Genomic DNA, 21838 nt, shown 5'->3' on the forward strand with positions numbered 1-21838 from the left:
TATCTATCTACACTTAACATAAATATTTTTACGGTGGAATATTTCTCTAGATTAAATCTACCATCCCCGTATTTGGATTGTAACGTTACGTCACGTATGCCACGGAGCCAATCATGTTGGCTAATCGTCTTTACCGGAGTTAAGGAATATAGACGATCTTTTATGTATTGTACTATTATATATTGTACTACCTAAAACAAGCCTATGCATTTAAGATTCGTCCCAAATCCAGTGCAAGAGCCTGACACCGTTTTATGTTTTTCTGTATATGAATGTCGTCTGACAGGCGTTTGAGAAAACTCGGGGAAACGTCATAAGGACTCCGCTTCCGGTTGTTTTGTTTTGAGTGTCTCAGTTTTGTAGTTTATGTTCAGTGGAAAATAACAATACAACGAAGTCGTGGTGCGTCGTTTTAAACAACGTCAAGGTATTTTTCAACTCCTAATAGATATGAATGGGAAATAGATCTGCTGCTATCCTGCGTAACGCCAGCTCACCTTATCAGACATCATCTGAGCTGTAACATCTAAATTACGTCAGTCACAGTCTGGATTTGCACTAGTACTAGTGTCCATTAATGTCCATAATACATCTAAATATAAATTCTTTAAGACTATATAGTTTCAATAATGTGCGTCATGTATACTCAAGCGCTTGATAGCTCCATTATTCCACACATAAATTACGCAGCTAAATAGCTGAGAATGAATAATTTTGCGGGATTTTGTCTCTGTGCGTTTTTTCTCAGATGATTGAGGTAGTGGCCTCTATGGCACGAGGGCCCGTGTTTTTGGCAGGTGAGGTTTTAGAGTGTCTCATAACCTTCACAAACCCCATGTCACATCTGTCTACATCTGCCAGCAGGTAAAAACAGGAAGACAGTCCTACCTGTTCTCTGATATATTTTCACATTTGTGATATGATTGCTAAACGAGTCTCCCAATCTTCCACAGTGAGGTGTTGGCTTGGGCCAGTGCTCAGATTCACTGCCAGTTCCATGCCAGTGATAGTCGTGTGGCTCTGCCCGCTCAGGGCACCAAGCAGGATGTGCAAGCCGAGAGTGACACTGTGCTTATACCAAGCAGAGGTGAAGCTTTTTCAGCTGAATCTGAAAGCTACAGATGTTGCTGTATTAAAGATAAATAAATCCAGAAGTAACCATATCTACAGTTTTACAATTTTTGTCAAAATCTCTGCCAGGGGGAAAAAGTTTATTGATAGAGCTACATTGAGTAAGTAAAAATGCAAAAGTCGAAGAAAGGTTAATATGATTTGTTTACACTGTTTGTGGCAGTTTAGGAAAGTAGTGCTTGTGGTTGTGGAAACTGAAAATGATTGTATTGACAGAATATTTACTATATAGTAAGCTACTAAGCATTAAAGTATGTATTTTAAGGTAGGTAAAAGCGTAGCGGTGTACAATAAAGATTGAAAACACAACCAATGGAACTCGGGAGTTATCAAGAAATGCATAGTTGTAGAAGTGCAAAAACAGTGGATGATAAATCCAAACAGATTGACAAAGCATCACCATTTTGAAGCATTTGTAAAAATGATAGAGATTTCAGAAACAATCCAAATTATGTGTTGATTTTTTCATTTTGTATAACTAAACCCATGTAAAGAGAGACTGTCAGAATGTGTACATTGGAGTAACAAATGGAGGAGTTTTAAATTTGATTTCTTTAATCTCAGATTATTCATAGAAAGCCTGGATTTAGAACACGAGGTTCATCAAGTTTTTCGCACACCTCAGATTTCTAATGAATTGCTTTCATCCAAAGTGATTTACAGTAGAGTTTCTTATTGTTGATTCAGGTGAACGAGGGCAGTGTGTACTGGACACACCACCTAAGATCTTGTTCTGTGACCTTCGCTTGGACCCTGGAGAGAGCAAGACCTGTAAGAAACGGAATACATATTCAATTACAATATTTAAACAGAGTCCCTTTATCGATTCATAATGAAACCAATCCCACAAGACCAATATATTGTCGGTTTTCCAATGAAATCCGGTTCATGGCATAGTATCAACAGATGGTTCTATCAACTGGCCACAGTTCAGCTATACAGTAATGTAATTGCACATCAAGCTTGGCTAATGTCATCCTGAGCTACGCAAAACAGACATTATTGTGCCACATGGTTTATTTTTAATTTTGATAACTAAAGATCAATATTTTCCCATCTCGCAGATTCCTATAGTGAGGTTGTTCCCACTGATGGTCCACCAAGTTTCCGAGGTCAGGCGGTGAAGTATGTCTACAAGCTCACAATCGGCTGTCAGCGAGTCAACTCGCCCATCAAGTTACTCCGTGTCCCTTTCAGAGTTCTGGTACTCCATGGTAGGTTGTCGTTATTGTCTCCTGGCCTTTTTTGTTTAGAGCTTTCCTTATGTTTGTCATGCAAAGCAGTTTGAGTTGCATTACCAGCTGGCTTTAAAGGTGCAGTACATCCGTTTTTTCCATTGTAGTGTAAAAGGTTTCACACACAATTAATTCATTAGTTTTATACCTAAAGACTTTAGCCATGCTTTGAACATTATGTCACTTGACATTTTGAGTTAAGTAAATAGTGTAAAATAAAATAAAAATCTATGCTATATTTAATAAATAAGCCAGTATATCTCAATGTGAACATGAATTCCGATCAAGGAATATCGTTTTAATGGTTCATAAAAATGATTATGATTATTATTATCAGACAGCTAAGACTGTCCCATTTCCTTCAGTGGATAAACCTAAAAATGTTTTTCTTGGTCAAAGTGAGGCAAATAAGCAATCAAATACCACTTGTACGAATTAAACTCCCTAACAGTTTTGTTGGACACTTCCACTTGTAAAATAAATGAGTCACAGGTGCCCGAATTTATTACAATATCATTACCTTATATCAAGACATTTGTTGGTGTAGCACGATTCTGGTGCATTAAAGATTATGAAAGATTTTTGTGGATTTGTTATAGGTATGCCAGAGCCTCCATTCCCACAGGATGAGGAAGTGGCTCCCTCCAACCCATTCCTGGAGGAAGAGGAAGGGAGCAGGAGAGACACTAGACCACTAGAAAGAGCTCTTGACATGCTAATGATCACCACCTCTAGACGGTGCCCATGTGAGGGAGCATATGTGTTGTTATGTCTTGTGAAAGTACATTCTGCGGTTTCTTAGTTGAAAGGTCTAAAGTCACAACTGGAAGTCTATTCTTGGGTCATGGGCTTCTCAATTTTTGATTGGGCGAAAATGTGTCTTCTTCACAGACATGTTCAATATCACAAACGTGCGGGGAAAGGTGGCTAAGTTTTGCATCTTTAAGACCGTGTACAGGCTTGGAGAAGATATTATTGGCACCTTCAATTTCTCAGAGGGGGATATTCCATGTTTACAGGTACAGGATGTCTTTGAGCATGTGCATCAAACTTGGTCGATTCATTTGAAATTTACAAAATAGAGAAACTCTTCTAGTGCTACTGCTGGAGAGCCTCTATCCTGTTTAGCTCAAACCCTTATAAAACCCAGCTGCATGTAATTTTCAAGGAACTCTGAAGGCTTCTGAAGATGAGCTGGTTTATTAGTGTTTGATTGGTCGTTGTGATATTGCCAAGTCAAGACGTGTTCTTGGATCAACATCATTGGTCTTGAAACATCATTCCTGTCAAAAACTGTCCCAACCTGAACCCTACCCATGACCCAAAGCGTACAAATAACACACCCCTTAAATCAGAGAGAAGTAAAGGTTTGGCCCTACCCCAGTCTTAAATTGAACATTGACCCTAAACCTGGTCCTCAAATCTGATAGGTTGATAGAAATGTTGTTTCAGGACTATCAACGATTTTGATCCAGGAACATGTCCTACTCTGTGAAATCACATTCATCTTTTTAAATCATGTTTGAGCCAAACTTTGGAGAACAGTGGCCATCACTTCTTTTCTTTAGAAATAAGAAATCACATTTCTGAGGAAGGTAATTGTTCTTTAGATGAATGCTGCTTTATGCCTGTAGTCTTATTTGAATGTGTTTATTTCTGCTCAGTATTCAGTTAGTCTGCAGAGTGAGGAGGAGGTCAATGAGCAGTACCAGAGACGCCCCTGCCAGCCGGTCAGTGTCACTGGTCATGGGCGACACCTCGAGTCCTGCTTGCACACAGCCTCGAGTCATTTCTCTCTCCCCATACCTCTCAACGTCACGCCAGGATTCACCACAGATATAGGTAAGAAAATATCTGTGTTATAAATGGTTTTTATTAAATGGTTTAACAAATCCACATTTTAAATCCACATTGATTTTTATTATGTTTTAAATGTCTCTTCACCAGTGTCGTTAAGATGGCGTCTGCATTTTGAGTTTATCACGGCGCGGGAGCCAGTGGAGGCACCTGTGGTTCTGCAGAATCAGTCGGAGGTCACGGTATGGACTGGGGCGGAGAACGTGGATGTTGACACCTTTAGTTGGGACCTGCCAATCAAAGTGCTTCCCACCAATCCCACTCTAGCATCATATGTTTCACAGTTTACAGGGACAAACAGCATAACCATTTGAGTTCTTATATTTGTATCTTGGAAGATTTTAAAGGAAATTGTGTTTTGTGGAATGAGTGCAGTCACATTTCATATTGAAGAGTTGCTGATTTTTGTTTCATAGGCGTTCGTTTTGCAGTGCAGTAAATTCATGTAAACGTCTTGTTAACTTTTCAGTGTTATCCTACAAACTGCTTTACCTCATGTGAAAAATTCTGTATTTATGTTTAAATTCTTTTGCTCCAACCTAAACCTGTAATTACAAATGTTACTATTTTAAGTTAAATGCTCTATCATAAGCGTTTTATACTGTACATAAAATCTTTATCATGAGACTTTCCATTTCTGAATAAAGAGCAAAGACCAAAATCATCTTATAAATTGCACGTTGCACTGTTCATTGTTGCCAAATTTAAACTTAAGGCAATGAGATGATTTTCTATGTTTATTTCAGTAATAATTTTAAACAAGACAATTACATGGGCTTAATTTGCTTCTTTTGCTGATTATTTACAAAAGTGCACAAATGACAAAGAAAAGACTCTTATTAAGATTACATTAAGATTTTTATGCAGAGAATCATTCATGTTTTCCTCTGAAATCCTTGGAGTTTATTGAATATACCTATGATAAAAATGATAAATGAAAAGATAACATGCAGTGCTAAGAATTTGTTATAAAGATAAAATGCATTAGATAAAATACACATTGATAGTTATTCCTCCATTACATCCTTCAATTGCACAACCTCGCAAATAGAATTCTGATTTCGATCTCACTTTAATAAATTCAACACTCTCCCCCTCACATACTCATTACTTTTCTTTATCAGATCACTTTCTTGCTTCCTTCAAATGGAGCTTTTGAGCAGCGTACATATTTAAGTTTTTTTTTTAATGTTGTTGCTTTACATGTAATTTTCAATCTCATCTGAATGATTCAGATGTCAGCTGACAGGAAGGTGATTTGTGATTGACGGCTTGGTCTCCCTCCAGGCTAACCTGCTAGATTCATGTTGATGGCCCCATGTCTTGGGTCAATGTTGTTCTCTCCGGGAATGCACAGCAGACGAGGGTCAGAGGTCATCACAAGTGTGACCTGACAGGTCAGGGTTTCAACTCGAACTTCACACCAAGCAGGAAAATCCACAGGCTGATGCACACTGTAGTTTAGCAGATTAACTTTAATATTTGGTGAAATACAAACAAACTACTTACAGTTTTACATAATTGAAGTACATTGTTTGTTAATTATCCTGAAGAAGTTCTTACGTCTCACAGCATCCCACTCCCACAGGGTGCAGGCAGGTGCACTGAATACAGCCTTGCTCCATCCAACTCTCACCCATAGAGTACTGCTTCCCCTCATATTCACACAGAGCTATAAAGAGGACATAAAAAACATTATATGATCACACAAGTGCACTCCAACTGAGAATTCAAAGGAATAATTGTGAAATCCTCAGGCCTGCACCTGGTCTCACCTTGAGAGTTGAAGTGGCACTGCATTGGTGCCGCCAAACAAGCTGTCAACATCATGAGACCAATGAAGATCCTCATTGCGCCGTTTCTCATCATGGAATCCATCTCTTTAGTTGTGTTGCTGTCCCTCTGTCCGCTTTCGCACCTCCATATATACGCCCTTGTGCGCTCACGGGTACACAGTGAGAGGAGTGGTTTGCCCCTACCTAAGGTGTGTCTCTGAGTTGGGGGCAGGTTATTTAGGCTTTTTTGGGGGGTTGTAAAGGAAAAAGCTGTGGCTTGGCAGCACTCGTCCTTTTTCTCCAGTGATTGCCTTTCTCCGCTCCACTGAGCATGACCTTGAAAAACTATAGAAATTCTGACACATCCTGGGATGACTAAGAGAGGAGGAGAAAAGTGTCAGAAAAAGAAAGTGAGAAAGCAAAGAAGAGAAAATTGGGACTGATCAGATACGAATCACCAGTTTAAGACGATCCAGGTTTGCCATTGTATGTAACTGATAAAGCAGCAGTTGTGTATTGAATTAAAAGTTTAAGCGAAATGCCTATGATGGTCACTAATGAATTGGTGGGATCTAAACATCACCATGTGGTTACTAGGTGATCTTTAAACACAAACACAGGTATCCGTCACAACCGTGGTCCTCAGAGTGCATTGACCCTTGGACTGATCTCATGCTGATGATGTCATGCCGGTGTCTCCTGTCAGTGACCTCACATGGGCCCGGTCCAGCTGAGGATGTTCATGAGAAGGAGGAAGCTCATAAAAACGGGATTGGATTTTTATTGCACAACTGCTGCAGGTGTGTGTATGTGTTTATGACCAGAGGAGACGAATATGTAATATTTTGCCCTTGTGTTGTTGAGGACGGATCCTAGTAAGGTGTTGAGGAGAAAGGATCAGGGCTTGAAAGGAGGCGGAGAAGGTAACCGTTCTTTGAGCCAGAAGCAAATCTAACCCGCTCGTTCACACATTAGCTCATCCCTCGTCATCTTTACTATCAACATGGAAAAATTTGCGATTGAAGAAGTAGGCGTAAACTAAGGAGACCCTGGGGTACCACAAAGTTGTGTTTGTAGCCTTCACGCCTGTGTCACCCCACAGTAGTCTGAAAGGTGTTGAAAGCTCATCCGTGTGTACTACATGCAGTACTACTGCTCTATAGCTCTGAGTTGCTCCTTGGTTTGGTTAAAGTGACTCACAGACTCTCTTCTGCTCTGGCCGTACACCTCAGGAGAAAAACATTCCCTTCCGCTTGAAAGTTCGAACTTATGAACTTATATATCATGATACTGTGTGTGTCAAATTAGAGGTGAAAATGTAACAAACGACAATTGAGCAGTATTTTCAGTTGTCAATTAATGTTAAATAATGAGTTGGTAAAAATACTGAGTTACTTTAAAACAGGATTTGAAAAATTCAGATAACTCGTGCACTAAACATTTAGGCAATTATCACGTTTGGCAACAATCTGTTCCTTAAATTGATATAATCTTAACGTAGCCAATTGAAAAAGAACAAATTAGAGAGGTCTACTTATTTATAGTGTATAGTGAAACTGAATGATTGTCGTGCTAAAAGTACAAAATATCATGAATCGTTGCACTTTTGGTTAATTTAAATGCTTCTATTCACTTCATTTGTTAGTATTGCAAATGTTATCACTTCTGCCTCAGTTGAAATAATAACTGTGAAAGTATGCAAGTTCAGAAAATGAGGGTAGTTATGCTTATTTTTTAGCATTCACTGTAAAATAAATCTGTATAAATCACAGTATTATTTGCAGCAGTTTGCCAGTAACTTACTGTTGATATACATTTATATAATTTACTGGCAACCGTTTGTTCAAAGATTAATGAACATTAAACATTAACAAGTCTTTATCTTTACTGAAAATTGCCAATTCTAATCATAATACCAACAGATCAATGTTGCAGGTGACTGATATAATGTACATGAAATTGTAATACATTATATAGACTATAGCCTATTCAGAGAAAAAGAGACTGATATTTTGAAAATGATTAAAAGTTCAATGCACATTTATTCACGTTGAATATTTAATTATATTATTAAAACTGCATTAAATAATGTTTGCCTCTCTATCAGCATCTCTGGTAGAAGCAAAAATTTGCAACTAACTTAATAAAACTTTGGTTTGAAAGCTGTGACAAATGACTTAAATTTAAATTATATTAAACTGACCTAAAACATCTAGTTCCATTTCTTATAACTTATAAAATCAATTAGACATTTATTATTTTAATAATTTTAAATAACCAAAAAAACTTGATTTCTCATTGAGCACATCATTTTTTCCAGTGTTGTTATCTTAGCTTGAGTGGATGTCAAGCTATGACAAAGTGACATAAATTATTCTTACACTTAAAAAATGAAGAATAGTTTAAATAATAGTCTTAATATTTATAAGTCATACTTTCTGTTTTAAAAGTTTAAAGGTAATGTTCACCCAAACATGAATATACTTTCCATAGTTCCATATTTTGTTCTGTTGAACACAAAATAAGATATTTAGAAAAATGTAGGAAAATAAACCTTTGACTACCATATAAACATTTTCTACTATAGTCAATGATCTCCCAGAACTGAAAACTGCTAAACATTTTTCAAATATCTTCATTTGTGTTCAGCAGAAAAAAGAAAAAGATACAGATTTGAAGAACTTGAGGGTGAGTGAGTGATGACAGAATTTTCACCAAAAATAAGTACAATCCAATTCTTTACAGGAACCTCCTTGTAACTGTGAATCATTGACCTTCTTGACCAAACGAAACACGTCTACTAAAGCAACATTTGTGTGGTGTTATTACGATGAATTAAAGCTAACCTACCCAACATTCACAGTATATGCAAAAACTACGATTATTAACCAGTTATTGATCTGTCACAGGCAGTGCTTAATTTATAAAATTCAGGTCTGTTGAGCCCTATTCAGTGGAAACCTTCATCATCTTAAAAGTGCAGCTGCCCTTTTGGCTTAAACTCAAAGGTGTATAGTTCAGGAGCAAGGAAGCAGAGCCCCCTCTGTGAATGTTCGGAACACATGAGTGGTGGCAATGAGCCTTATCCTATAACAGCACTTGAATCCCGAGGGGAGCATGTAATGGACTGTGATTCTGTTCTGTTGTGAAGTCTGACTCATCACCATGAATTATATAAGCACACACTAATGTGCAGGGGGGACACAAGGTTACTCTAAGTTTTAGGAGCAAGTGATCAGATGCCAAGCTGCCAGTGAATGCGAATTAAAGAACAGTATGTTTTTTTACTGGCTTGGTTTTGCCTCAACAAACGATGACAAGAAACACACTTTATGTGAAGACACTTTTTAGGAAGTGCAGCTTGGTGCCTGTATGGACAAACAAAACCATTTTGTTTATTGTTATAATTGTTTATTGCAGACATTTGGAGAGCATATTGTTCATGTCAGGCACTCCAAAGACTGTTAGCAATTTAAAATGACTTATCCACCGGAGCAGAATGGTTCACTAAGGCCATAGCAGCTAGTTTTATGGTAGTTTTGAGGTTATTGAAAAGAGAAACAAAACGTTTTGTATAGAATATAGGATATATTGTGATTATTATGATATTTCTTGTAGCTTTGTTGCCAAATATTATACATAGATGTTGAATATGTGATTTGTAATTGAGATTTAACTCGTAAACCCCCCAAAGTTATCATACTAACGTTATAGCTCTAATTACATAATAAATAAAAAGATGCGACTACATGTCATTATTAGATTTTAAAACATAAACAAAGAAATATGCCACATTCAATTAATTATGTTAAAGCGAATAAAGTGTTTTGTTTATTTTGAGTATCTTGCTTAAATTCTGTTCAATTGTGTACACTAATACACCTTATATACAATTTAAGAGGACTTTTAAGTGCTTCACGAAGCATGTCCTCTTCTACTATCCGTTCTTCGACCAAACAGGAAGTGACTGAGATTCACCAGACCAAAGAAGTCATTGCTGATCGTTCCCTCTACACAAACAGCCGCGGCGATCTAAAAAATCGGCATCGATTATTAATGGCTAAATGTGATGTTTCCTCTCTAAAAGCAGACGCGATGATGCCCTGTCAGATGTACATTACAACTTTATTATTGTCTTAAATTAAGACTGCTAATGTCTTTTCTAGCCAAATTGGCTGTCAATAACCAGGCTAAGTTATATCGGCAGGAACAGTAGAGAAAAGCACAATCTTCGTCAGATTGTGCGAAGAGTCTTTGCTCTTAGGCCCTGCTGTTATTTCCTAACGCCTAACAAATCTGCTTTTGTCTTTTATATGCGTTTCATGTCATCTACTAGCGTTTTGCAACACTTCGTTAATTACTGAAGATGGACACAGACAAGTTTAACTATGTGTATAGTTGCGATCTGGACATAAACGTCCAACTGAAAATGTAAGTATGTTTGTTGCCCTTAGTCATTGTTTTGATCGCAACTGTCAAACATCAGCTACAATATCGCGTGATCACGCATGTCAGTTTAGCCGAGATTAAAAGTTTAACTGGACACTTTGCATGTGTAATATGAAAAAAGACCTATCTGTCATATGCATCTATACAGAATTGTATCCGTATACAAAAGTGTGTGTCAATATATTAGCATAGAGAAACTTATTTTAATAACGTTAACGTTACATGTATTGCCTGGTGGCCAGTGATGAAAGTGGCATTCGCTTTCATTTCAAAGATGACTTCCTCACAGAAAAGGTTTTGAGATGTTTACCGAACTCGAGCATGACAGCAGGCTGAGTCAAAATAATGAGTCCGATGAGAGCTTTCGGGTTTTTGGGCTGACATCTGTCTATTGACATCATTGTCTTTTCGCCCTCGAATTTAACGAGTCTATGTTCACTGGGTGCAACATAAATAAAGATCATAAATGATTCCTCGTGCCGTATAAGCGCATAACGGAATCAGTTGATTTCATTACGTTAGTAGGGAAGAGATCCCGGGGTGCCAGTAAGCGATCTTGCGCAAGACATCATAACAGGAGGCCGATTGTAAAAGCCAAACCGCATGAAGAAAAGCCACCAACCCGTGAAACACTTGAGATTGTCTCGGGGAGCGAATGACGGCGTTTTGAAACAAGGTGTGCCTACCACAAACGTTTACAAAGTTAAAATAACCTACAAAACAATATACAAGCACCTAATACCAAACGCTGGCGTGTAGAGGTAACTATAGGAACGTTATTGCACTCGGCAACATTGTCATTACTTCTCCGCACTGTGTTTATATCGCAGTATGTATATATATATATATACAGACAACAGAGACAGCATGATGCTTGCTTTTGCAGAGGAAGTTTGGAGGGGAAGAGAGAGCAAAAGAGTTATAAATCCCTTCTGGAGGACCCCATGCTGCGCTTCTCAGGACTCTATCAGGAGAGCTGCTCCGACCTCTATGTCACCTGTCAGGTGTTCGCGGAGGGCAAACCTCTCGCCCTGCCCGTACGAACCTCCTACAAGGCCTTCAGCACTCGCTGGAAGTGAGTACATGGTGTATATTAAAGCAGTCAAATCCTGCATGTGGCTGTGTGCTCGCATAAAAGAGAGTATGTGGTATAGTGTGACATAGACATGCATCTTTGTGAGGTGTTTGGTGTTTTTATATTTACACTATTCTAACAAATCCAAGGCATTGTTTTTCATTTCTCCATTCATCAAGTTTATTTCAAATGGTCACGCTTTACACATCAATGCCTCTTTTCTATTAACGGAATTGGCTATATGGATGCTCATGAACTTTCATAGAAATCCACTTTATATGAATAGCTATAGGTTGTCTATCGTGTTTTGTCAAGTTGTTATTCCTGACTTTTCTTCACTGCAGCTGGAATGAGTGGCTTAAATTGCCCGTGAAGTATCCTGACCTGCCTCAGAGTGCCCAGGTGGCTCTAACTGTGTGGGATGTGTATGGACCCGGCAGTGCCAAACCTGTTGGTGGAACTACAGTCACTCTGTTTGGAAAATATGGGTAAAGTTCCGGTTCCTTAGTCAAAAAGTCAATGGCATTTGGCTTAAATGCCTGAAATGAAGTCTGTGGTTAAAACAAGCTCAGTTTTTGTTCTATTACATAAAACACACAAGTAATTTGTCACTCGTGATTTTTTAAAGATTTTATCTTGCAAAAAAGACGGTTGCTAACAATTTGCTGCATTATACACCAGATGTTGTCTCTGACATTAAACATCATGCATAAAAATGTAAAAAAAAAAAAACATGGGCTCAATATCCAAGAAATGTGTGATTAATAAAGGAAACATGTTTTTCATAAAGTTAGATTTTTTTTAATAAAAAAAGATTTACTTGATAGACAGAATCTGCAAACAACTGGCAACACTTGTGAGTTTTTTGTGTAATAATCCAAAAGCTTATAGGAATATTTCTATTGCCTTTTTGTTGTGGGTACCAGTGTGAGCACCTCATATTTTCTGGATAACAAAAATATGTCATCTCTACAGCTATCTAAATAAACACCTTATCAAGAAAAATATCTGTCCAGAAATAAAATATATCTGATTAATAAATAAAAAAAATCGTAATAATTCTATAAATTTAGTAAATGATCTGATGAATAATCTGTTAAATAGAAGCTCAGTCAATTCAAATAAACACATTTATTGTTTGATCTTTCTATGTCTTTTGCACTGCTTTAGAATGTTCCGACAAGGTATGCACGATCTGAAGGTGTGGCCAGGCGTAGAGGGTGATGGTTCTGAGCCCACAAATACGCCAGGAAGGACCAGCAGCATTTTGGCAGAAGATCAGATGGGTCGTCTGGCTAAGGTCAGTTGTGCAATAGAGAGCGGAAAAGCCAAACTAAGACAGCAAGAGGAAAATACGCCTGTGGACAGATATTGTACATAAGAGACATATTAAATGACGAGAAGAATGCTGGGTGGATAGATAGAGAGATGAATCGATGGATATGCTCCTGGTGTTTATAGATTACTCAGTTTGTGGAAAGAATGAGACCTGAGAATGTTTGTTGTTGCAAGGGTGTGTATGAGTGTTTTAACTGCCCTCTGTTCCAGGGCCCAGACCTGGAGATACTTAGTGACGTGAGTATGAGAGAAAACAGGACAGGAATGCTGATTTTGTGTGTGTGGCTGTGTGTTCGTGTGTATGAGTGTGTACTTGTGTGTTTATTTATGTGGTATATATGAGCAAGATGTAGGACAGGTTACCTATTAAGTTATTGTTTTTTCTGACCCACATTTTCACAAATAGGATGAATATATTGTTTTACTTTTTTTTTGCTCTTTAAAGCTCTTACATTTTATAATATGCTGCTTGCCTTATGTTTTTATTTAGACCTTGTATTGGCGATATTGGTGGCTTTTGGTTGAGACGTGTTATTGTACTAACTATAACTAACAGTTTGTTATTAAAATGAGTCATCCTGGTGTGCTACAACTTCATATTGGCACTTGCTGACTGGCATTTGGGTAATAAGTGATTTTGTTTGTGACGGTTTTGGTGGCTGAAACAGTGCTCTCACGTGATTGGCTGAAAGTTTGCACTCACACGTTCATAGGGTTGCTTGTCATGCAAACATGTTTCTTCTTAAAGCCTTTTTGTTTGCTTCTCTCTCTTTCAGCTAACAAAGGCTCATCGTCAAGGTCACATGGTTAAAGTAGACTGGCTGGATCGCTTGACATTCAGAGAGATTGAGATGATCAATGAGGTGAGTGGTCCCAATATGACTTGAACCACTGTGTAGAGTCCAAAACTAAAAATCCACAGTTGGTTCAAATTAGGATATTGTATAAAGTGTGTGTGTTTTCTTTACAGAGTGAAAAACGTAGTTCTAATTTCATGTACCTGATGGTGGAATTCCCACGGGTCAAAACCGGAGAGCGCGAATACAGCATTGTCTATTATGAAAAGGTAAATGCATTTTGGTGGAAACTAAATTTCCTCTCACAAGATTGTTCTGATCTACAGTGATTTCTTCTGTTAGGTTAACATATCCCAGTAGAATAAAGTTAAATGGATAGTTCCCCAAAAAAGAAAATTCTGTAATGAATTACTCACCCTTAAGTTTAACCTTTAACCTGTATACATTTCTTTGTTCTGTTGAACACGAAAAAAAATATTTGGATGAATGTTAGCAACTTACATTTCTGAGGTAGTTAAAATGGTAGTCAAAAGTTCCCCAGAATTGTTTGTTTTCTTCTTTTGTGTTTAACAGAACGAAAACATTTACAATATTCTTTGTTCTACTATGGCAGTCAATGGTGCCCCAGAAATCTCAGTTGCTAACATTCTTCCAAATATCTTCCTTTGTGTTAAACGGAATAAAGAAGTTTATACAGGTTTGGAATTACTTAATGGTGTGTAATTCAAGACAGAATTTTAATTTTTGGGTGGTCTATCCCTTTAACTTTTCTTTGTTTACTTCTCTTAGAACACTTGAAATTGTATTATTTTATATAGAGTAATTCAGTTTACATGTACATAAGTTCATCTATATGCCTCTTTTTGTCTTCAGGATGCAGATGATTCCTCCCCATTGCCAAGCAGGTCAGATATTGTAAAAGTTCCCGACCCTCAGATGTGCATGGTGAGAGCAGATCAAACCAAACACATAAATCACATTTACTGGATTTTAAGCTAAAGATGTTTTCTATTGATGTTGTTGGTCTAAATATAAGTTTGTTCCGTTGCAGGAGAACCTTGTAGAGAGTAAACACCATAAACTGGCTCGTAGTTTACGAAGTGGACCATCCGACCACGACCTCAAACCTAACGCAGCCACACGAGATCAACTCAATGTTAGTGACAAAGACAAAGAGTGCTACACAATATATATCAACAAACATGTGTTTTTAGATTAAAATGTATGTGTTTATAGATCATAGTGAGCTACCCACCCACTAAACAGCTGAGCTCAGAGGAACAGGACCTTGTGTGGAAGTTCAGATACTACCTCACCACACAGGAGAAGGTGGGTGAACATGTGTACATGGGTGCTTTGATACAGTATCCTTTGGGATCAGGCTTGTGTCTGATTTAGTGTCGTCTTATACTTAACCTGTGTCTAGTAAAGTAACTCTTTGTGAATCTTGTTTTGAGGCCTTGACAAAGTTCCTGAAGTGTGTGAACTGGGATCTAGCCCAGGAGGCCAAACAGGCCCTGGAGTTACTGGGAAAGTGGAGGCCGATGGATGTGGAGGACTCCCTGGAGCTGTTGTCCTCTCAGTTCAGCAACCCCACAGTCAGACGCTACGCTGTTGCGAGGCTGCAGCAGGCTGACGATGAGGTAAGTGCTGTGTGTTTGTTTCCTGTGTGTTTGTCAATATAACAGTTACATGCATTTATTAGCAATAAAGTTCTCTGAAATAGTTTCTGGATGCTGAGATCTACCTCTTGATCATGCATATGCGTTTTTAACATGTTCAAAAGACATTCTTAAAAGTTTTCTTGGTGACAGGAAACTCTCTATTTTTTTCAGGATCTTTTAATGTACTTACTCCAGCTGGTGCAGGCGTTGAAATATGAAAACTTCAATGATATCCAGGGTGGTTTGGAGCCTGCCAGTAAGAGAGACAGTCAGGGGGGTCTGGGAGAGAGTTCAACGCTAGGTGATCTGGAAAGGTCAGCTACATCAAACATCTTGTCTGTTTCTTAGACAACTTAAAGGACGAGTTCACCCAATAACAAAATGCTGTCATCATATACTCACCCTCGAGTTGTTCCCAATGTTTATACATTTCTTTGTTCTGTCACGAAAGCATCAATCACATTTTCTTCAGAAAATGTATCTGTCTAGTTTTTCTTACTATGGTACTATGGCTTCTGACACCGTGCCTACACCGGACGTGACGGGTGGGACTTGACACGTCACATAGCTTGTTCTAATGGGATTGTTGCGTCCAGTTTGGACAATTGTTTTAAATTAGAATGGGTTCTAATGCGTTTCTAACGGCTTTTTTCGTGGTGCCTCGTTCCGGTCACGTCCGGTGTAGACGTGTTACTCTGTTCATCAGAACTAAGACATTTGAGAGTGAGTAAATTAAGACAAAACTTTCATTTTTGGGTGAACTGTTCCTTTAAAGTCGTAAAGGCTTATTTTGATGTACCATACAAAGATCCTCTTACGTCTATGAAGTATGTGTGTTTTTTGTAGTTCACAGATGGCGCCTGCTATGACAGCGACGCCCAGCTCACAGAAAGGCAAAGAGGGAGCAGATGCTGAGAATCTGGAGGTAATAAAAAGTAAAATGATCAGCGGCGTGATTATGGAGATTATGGTCTGTGTGTATGTAACTGTGTATTATCTGTTTTCAACAGCAAGATTTGTGCACCTTTCTAATATCACGTGCCTGCAAGAACTCAACACTAGCAAACTATTTATATTGGTGAGTAATGGTTTAACACCAGTTGTAACTTGCTAGTTACTCTGATTTTTTATTCAAAGTTTGTGACATTGTCTTTTTCTGCAGGTATGTAATTGTGGAGTGTGAGGATCAGGACACGCAGCAGAGAGACCCAAAGACGCATGACATGTATCTCAATGTAATGAGGAGGTTCAGTCAGGCTCTGCTCAAGGTACCTTAACAGTAATGTTTCCGAAATCATTTTTCTGTCCACACTGAATGTGAAACAACACATTCGCTGCCCTCAAGAATATATGTGACCCTGGACGAATTTTTTTTTGAAATAGAGATTTTTACATCATCTGAAAGCTGAAAAAAATAACTTTCTATTGATAAATGGTTTGTAAGGATAGGAAACTATCTGGGGGAAAAACAACTGTTTACAAAGCTGGAATCTGAGGGTGCAAAAAAGCAATATATTGAGAAAATCCCCTTTGAAATGGTTAATCTGAGGCACTGTAGCAGGCCATCCACTCAAAAATACAGTTTTTATACATTTCCTACTGTAAATGTATAAAATAACTTCATGGAACATGATCTTTACTTAATATCCTAATGATCTTTGGCAAATAGAAAAATCAATTTTTTTTAATATAATTGGTTTTACCCATACAATGTATTTTTGGCGATTACTAAAACTGCTCCTGTGCTACTTAAGACTGGTCTAGTTGTCCAGGGTCACATGTTTAATGAACGTTTAAAAAGAAATGAAACCAATGAGATTTAAGGGGGCGGGGCTAATCAATGCACCCTTTTCTATTTAAAGGATGTCACCACTTTTGTGTTCTTGGCTCGATAAAGCCAAATATCATCCACATACTTTCAAATATAAATGTTAATTATATAACTTATTTACCTATATATGTTTAAAATGCTAATAATGATATAATACAAAATGGCAGTGTATTACAGGTGTAGTGAGATAGTGATGTGTGTGTATCTGTTGTCAGGGCGATAAGAGCGTGAGAGTGATGCGCTCTCTGCTGGCCTCCCAGCAGACATTTGTAGACAGACTAGTGCAACTCATGAAGGCTGTTCAGAGAGAGAGCGGAAACCGCAAGAAGAAGGTATTAAAACATGCAACTCTTTTACTATTACTTCAATATATTGCTGTTCATTAGTCAATTTAATCTTGTAATTTGACTGTTTGTTCTGTGTCAGACGGAGCGGTTGCAGTGTCTGTTGGCTGATAATGAGAAGGTGAATCTGTCAGAGATCGAGCCCATTCCCCTCCCACTGGAACCTCAGATCCGCATCAAAGGCATCATACCTGAGACTGCTACTCTCTTTAAGGTATTGTGTGTATCTGTACATATCCATTACACATTGACCCACATGTATCACTCACCCTTGAGCACTGTTTCTCTCTTTCCCAGAGTGCTCTTATGCCAGCTAAGCTCATCTTTAAGACAGAGGATGGGGAGCAATATCCCGTCATCTTTAAACATGGAGATGACCTGAGACAGGACCAGCTCATCCTGCAGATCATTTCACTCATGGACAAGGTCAGAAGATCTCATTACATCTTATTACATTTTACTAGGGGTGTGACGAGACACTTATCCCACAAGACGAGACACGAGACTGGGTTAGCGAGAACAAGACGAGACTTTGAAACATATTAAATGTTTTAATTTTAATAAATTATATTATGCACTATGCACTGCAGTAATAATAAACAGTAAACAATGCAGTAACATTGCTAAATATTTTGTCACAAAATCACTGGCACGTAAATGCACAAAAATAAACATTAACACAAACAGTATAAATTTAAATAAACACAAATAACCCTGCACAAATATCAGTGACTATATCGGCTGTATTTAAACTCAAAGTGCAAAGAAATACTGAACAATTAAGCATGAAAAACAGCAAAAGGGTTAACTACACAGAACAAACAGCCTAAGATAAGGCCATGTTCTTTTTTAAGAATATTTGCATGTCTACATTTTCTGGCAGCAATTGTGATTGTGACCTCTGGGCAGTAACTATGTCTCCGGCAGTTGAAAAGACACGCTCACTTGGAAAAGAGGTAGCAGGGATGGAAAGATATGCTTTGACAAGTGGAGACAGCAAAGGATATTTGGAGCTGTTTTATCTCCACCACTTCAGGGGGCAGCAACTGAGTGAGATAGATGCCTCTCTTCTGTAAAGTTCAATTTCCCTCTCAATCCCTTTGCTGGACTGTTCTGACTTAGAGAAAGAAACCCCTAGCAGACCCTCAAGCGCTGTCTTCTTGGAAGCAGGTTCTGTCTCTTCTGAATCAGTTCCACTCTCATCTCCAAGACCTCCATCTCTCCAATGTGTGGAACAGTGAGCTGATGCCTCTATTTTACTCTCCATCTTCTCTTTAATGAACAGAAACACTGTCTTTAACCTTAATAAGCAGCAAAGGTAGAGTCTGGAATCTTGGGTCCAGCACAGTGCTTTCTAGCAGGTAGTTGTATACATCCCCACTGTATCTCCCTGAGATATTACTGAGAATTGCTCTTTTGACGTCAGCCACAGTGGGGGAATCACTGTCATTTGGTGCCATGCTTTGTTCAATCATGTTCTTCGGTGGCACAATGAGAGACACTGTGGGGGTTTTCTCTTCACACAAGACTGTGGTAGCTGTCTTTAAAGGATTCAGAAGCTTCACAAGGTCTTCGGCATTCACGATGTCGCAGGTGTCCAGTGTATCAATGGTTCGGGCATGCTGTCTTACCTCTGGGCCGGTGAGCGCTGCTGCTATGGCAGCTTGCTGCTCTAGGTAACGAACCAGCATATCCAAAGTTGAGTTCCATCGCGTGGTGACATCCATTATTAATTTGTGTGGTGGCAGTTCAAGCAGCTTCTGCTTAGACGTCAATAAGGCGGCAGCCGTTGAACTCCGGTGAAAGAATGCAGTTACACGTCTCACCCGTCCGAGCAAACGAGCGACACGCGCAACATTGAGGCCAATGTCTTTCGTTATTGCCGTGGCTCTTGCACTTGACGTTGGAAGTTTTGCTGCAAAGGCATTTGTTATTGTTTGGTTTCCCTTTCATGCGACCAGAATTGCTCTCCGTTTTCGCAGCTTTTAAAGAGCTGTGGTTATTTTGTTGGTGTTTCTGCATGGTGGTCGTGTTAGCAGAGGTATTTGGTATTAATTTCTTACAATGTTTACATATTGTCTTTGTCTTGTCTGTTATTCTTTCGCTGTTTTTTTATCTCCACCGAAAAACCCAAAATGTTGCCACACAAACGATTTAAATGTGTCGGGGGCATCTTCGATCATCATTTCACCCTCCATGGTGCCAATTGCGTGAGGATTGTTACGTTCTCGCGAGACCAGTCAGATTTAGCAAGACCAACCGAATCTCGCGAGATATCGTCTCACGAGATCTCGTCACACCCTTACATTTTACTACTTGAAATGTCATCAAAAAATACTTTTTTGTTTCCAAAACAAGCACGGCTCAGAAATATAGCCAAGCCTTCACACACATCTTTAAACTTTATTTTCAACAGCTTCTGAGAAAAGAGAATCTGGACCTGAAATTAACACCATACAAAGTTCTGGCGACCAGCACCAAACACGGTCAGTACTTCGTAATGTGTGCGTCACAGGCCAATCTCACCTCACACATGAAGCACTGAATGCTGCGTATATATTTCATCTACAGGTTTTATGCAGTTTGTGCAGTCAGTGCCTGTGGCTGAAGTTTTGGCCACTGAAGGCAACATTCAGGTAAGCTTTAACTGCACATTTAATCGTGTGATTCACCATCATTTTCTGTATTTTGTTCATTAAGTATTTTTGGTCTTTAATTGTGTCCATAAAGAGTTTCTTTCGGAAACATGCTCCAAATGACAAAGGCCCATATGGCATCAGCTCTGAAGTCATGGACACATATGTTAAAAGCTGTGGTGAGCTTCATTTAGCATGTTTTATCCATTATCCTTAGACTAATCCATTAAATACTTAAAGACCACATTTTGATTGTTGCATTTGTGTTTCCAGCGGGCTATTGTGTCATCACCTACATTCTAGGAGTGGGAGACAGACATCTTGACAACCTGCTTCTCACTAAGACTGGTACCCTCAGTGATAGATCACTCTTTTTATTTTCATTCAATCTGTTACGTTTCTAAATGTGTTGACGGGTATGTCTGGCTTGTAGGGAAGCTGTTTCATATAGATTTTGGATACATTCTGGGGCGTGACCCTAAACCTCTGCCACCACCCATGAAACTGAGCAAGGAGATGGTGGAAGGGATGGGGGGAGTGCAGAGTGAACAATACCAGGAGTTTAGGAAACAGTGTTACACTGCATTCCTACACTTGCGCAGGTGAACTGCTTACATATCCACATTTAACCGAGTGAAAATGGCCTTTTTACCATGAATTCACATTAATTTCGACACATTTATTATATTAGTAAACAGATCCTTGAAATTATTGAAATTCTTTTTTTTGTTGTCTCTTACAGATATTCCAATCTTATTCTCAATTTGTTCTCTCTGATGGTGGATGCTAATATTCCAGACATTGCACTTGAGCCTGACAAAACCGTAAAAAAGGTTTGTGTGTGGCTCTCAATGTTTTGCTTCAAAACCACGGAGATCAAGCAATAGAATAAAGTATGCAGGTAGTTTTTACCATTTACATTTTTGTCAACCCACCGCAGGTTCAAGACAAGTTCCGATTGGACCTCTCAGATGAGGAGGCGGTGCATTACATGCACAGTCTGATTGATGAGAGTGTAGGGGCGCTGTTTGCTGCTGTGGTTGAGCAGATACACAAATTTGCACAGGTATGTCTATACAGTGTCTTTCCTATTGTCGAAAGCAACACTTTTTCTTTTGGCAAGAGTTGTTTTAATTGAGTTTGTGGAAAAGTTACTTAAAGCATGAGTTTGTGCTCTGAATGTTTTTTTTTTGTAGTGCTCAGTTGATATGTTTTTTCTAAAAAGCAGCTGATGGTTGAAGGGCAGTGTAATACACAATAAACAAAATGTATTTTTTATCTGATTTTTAGCAATTCAGTAATTAACTATTAAAAATAAAACCCCCAAAATGTGTGTTCAATTTTGGCAAGGCAAGTGGTAGATTCCACAGCATTGAAATAAAATTGGCACAACATTTGGCAAAAATGGCATGTATTACGAATGCTTTGTTCAAAATTCACAGTATTGGCGCAGATGAGGTCGAGGTTGGTTCTCACAGTGCGCGACAGACAGATGGACAGCAAACACAAGTGAACAACGGAGAAGAGATGGACAGGTGCCAAGGCCACGCTTGTGTTGTGTATTCACAAAGTCTGAACTCTAAATACCTTTGTATATATTATTTAAAATTGTATTATTCACTTCATGTAAAAAGACAGCCAAATAAATATTAAAACTTTAGCATTTCTGTTTATTTGCTACATGGTTTCATAATATAATGGTTAAA

At 38.5% G+C, this 21838-nt stretch overlaps 3 protein-coding genes across 3 annotated transcripts; 2 read left to right on the top strand and 1 right to left on the bottom strand.

The window, feature by feature from the left end:
* Positions 1–145: 145 nt before the first annotated feature.
* Positions 146–4887, top strand: rgp1 (GP1 homolog, RAB6A GEF complex partner 1). Its single transcript, XM_056746522.1, has 10 exons — positions 146–164; positions 287–427; positions 749–864; positions 954–1087; positions 1819–1902; positions 2196–2345; positions 2966–3112; positions 3258–3385; positions 4031–4208; positions 4314–4887. The coding sequence occupies exons 3-10, from the start codon at positions 749–751 to the stop codon at positions 4535–4537; spliced, it is 1161 nt and encodes a 386-aa protein (XP_056602500.1). The 5' UTR covers positions 146–164; positions 287–427; the 3' UTR covers positions 4538–4887.
* A 141-nt stretch (positions 4888–5028) lies between these two features.
* On the bottom strand, positions 5029–6125 carry msmp1 (microseminoprotein, prostate associated 1). The gene is made up of 3 exons (XM_056746531.1): positions 5999–6125; positions 5787–5895; positions 5029–5677 (listed from the first exon to the last, which is right to left on the bottom strand). The coding sequence occupies exons 1-3, from the start codon at positions 6099–6101 to the stop codon at positions 5512–5514; spliced, it is 378 nt and encodes a 125-aa protein (XP_056602509.1). The 5' UTR covers positions 6102–6125; the 3' UTR covers positions 5029–5511.
* A 3878-nt stretch (positions 6126–10003) lies between these two features.
* On the top strand, positions 10004–21792 carry pik3c3 (phosphatidylinositol 3-kinase, catalytic subunit type 3). Its single transcript, XM_056743628.1, has 25 exons — positions 10004–10429; positions 11334–11522; positions 11867–12010; positions 12693–12822; positions 13637–13723; positions 13831–13926; positions 14531–14602; positions 14709–14813; positions 14894–14986; positions 15115–15300; positions 15493–15635; positions 16168–16246; positions 16332–16399; positions 16484–16589; positions 17368–17484; positions 17579–17710; positions 17794–17922; positions 19913–19982; positions 20068–20132; positions 20227–20311; positions 20406–20480; positions 20566–20734; positions 20875–20965; positions 21073–21198; positions 21575–21792. Exons 1-25 carry the CDS (start codon positions 10365–10367, stop codon positions 21587–21589), a joined length of 2637 nt encoding a protein of 878 aa, XP_056599606.1. The 5' UTR covers positions 10004–10364; the 3' UTR covers positions 21590–21792.
* The last annotated feature ends 46 nt before the right edge of the window (positions 21793–21838 follow it).

Source organism: Triplophysa dalaica, chromosome 1 (genome assembly GCF_015846415.1).
Source record: "Triplophysa dalaica isolate WHDGS20190420 chromosome 1, ASM1584641v1, whole genome shotgun sequence".
Taxonomy (NCBI): domain Eukaryota; kingdom Metazoa; phylum Chordata; class Actinopteri; order Cypriniformes; family Nemacheilidae; genus Triplophysa; species Triplophysa dalaica.

Excerpts from the sequence above, each read along its gene's own strand:
- rgp1 (XM_056746522.1), top strand. The coding sequence starts at position 749 with ATGATTGAGGTAGTGGCCTCTATGGCACGAGGGCCCGTGTTTTTGGCA. Across the intron at positions 3,113-3,257 it reads CACCTCTAGACGGTGCCCAT|ACATGTTCAATATCACAAAC; the intron begins GTGAGGGAGCAT and ends TCTTCTTCACAG. Across the intron at positions 3,386-4,030 it reads GGGATATTCCATGTTTACAG|TATTCAGTTAGTCTGCAGAG; the intron begins GTACAGGATGTC and ends ATTTCTGCTCAG.
- msmp1 (XM_056746531.1), bottom strand. The coding sequence starts at position 6,101 with ATGGATTCCATGATGAGAAACGGCGCAATGAGGATCTTCATTGGTCTC. Across the intron at positions 5,896-5,998 it reads GTGCCACTTCAACTCTCAAG|CTCTGTGTGAATATGAGGGG; the intron begins GTGAGACCAGGT and ends TCCTCTTTATAG. Across the intron at positions 5,678-5,786 it reads GGAGTGGGATGCTGTGAGAC|TGTGCATCAGCCTGTGGATT; the intron begins GTAAGAACTTCT and ends GCTAAACTACAG.
- pik3c3 (XM_056743628.1), top strand. The coding sequence starts at position 10,365 with ATGGACACAGACAAGTTTAACTATGTGTATAGTTGCGATCTGGACATA. Across the intron at positions 17,485-17,578 it reads GCGGAAACCGCAAGAAGAAG|ACGGAGCGGTTGCAGTGTCT; the intron begins GTATTAAAACAT and ends GTTCTGTGTCAG. Across the intron at positions 17,923-19,912 it reads TCATTTCACTCATGGACAAG|CTTCTGAGAAAAGAGAATCT; the intron begins GTCAGAAGATCT and ends TATTTTCAACAG.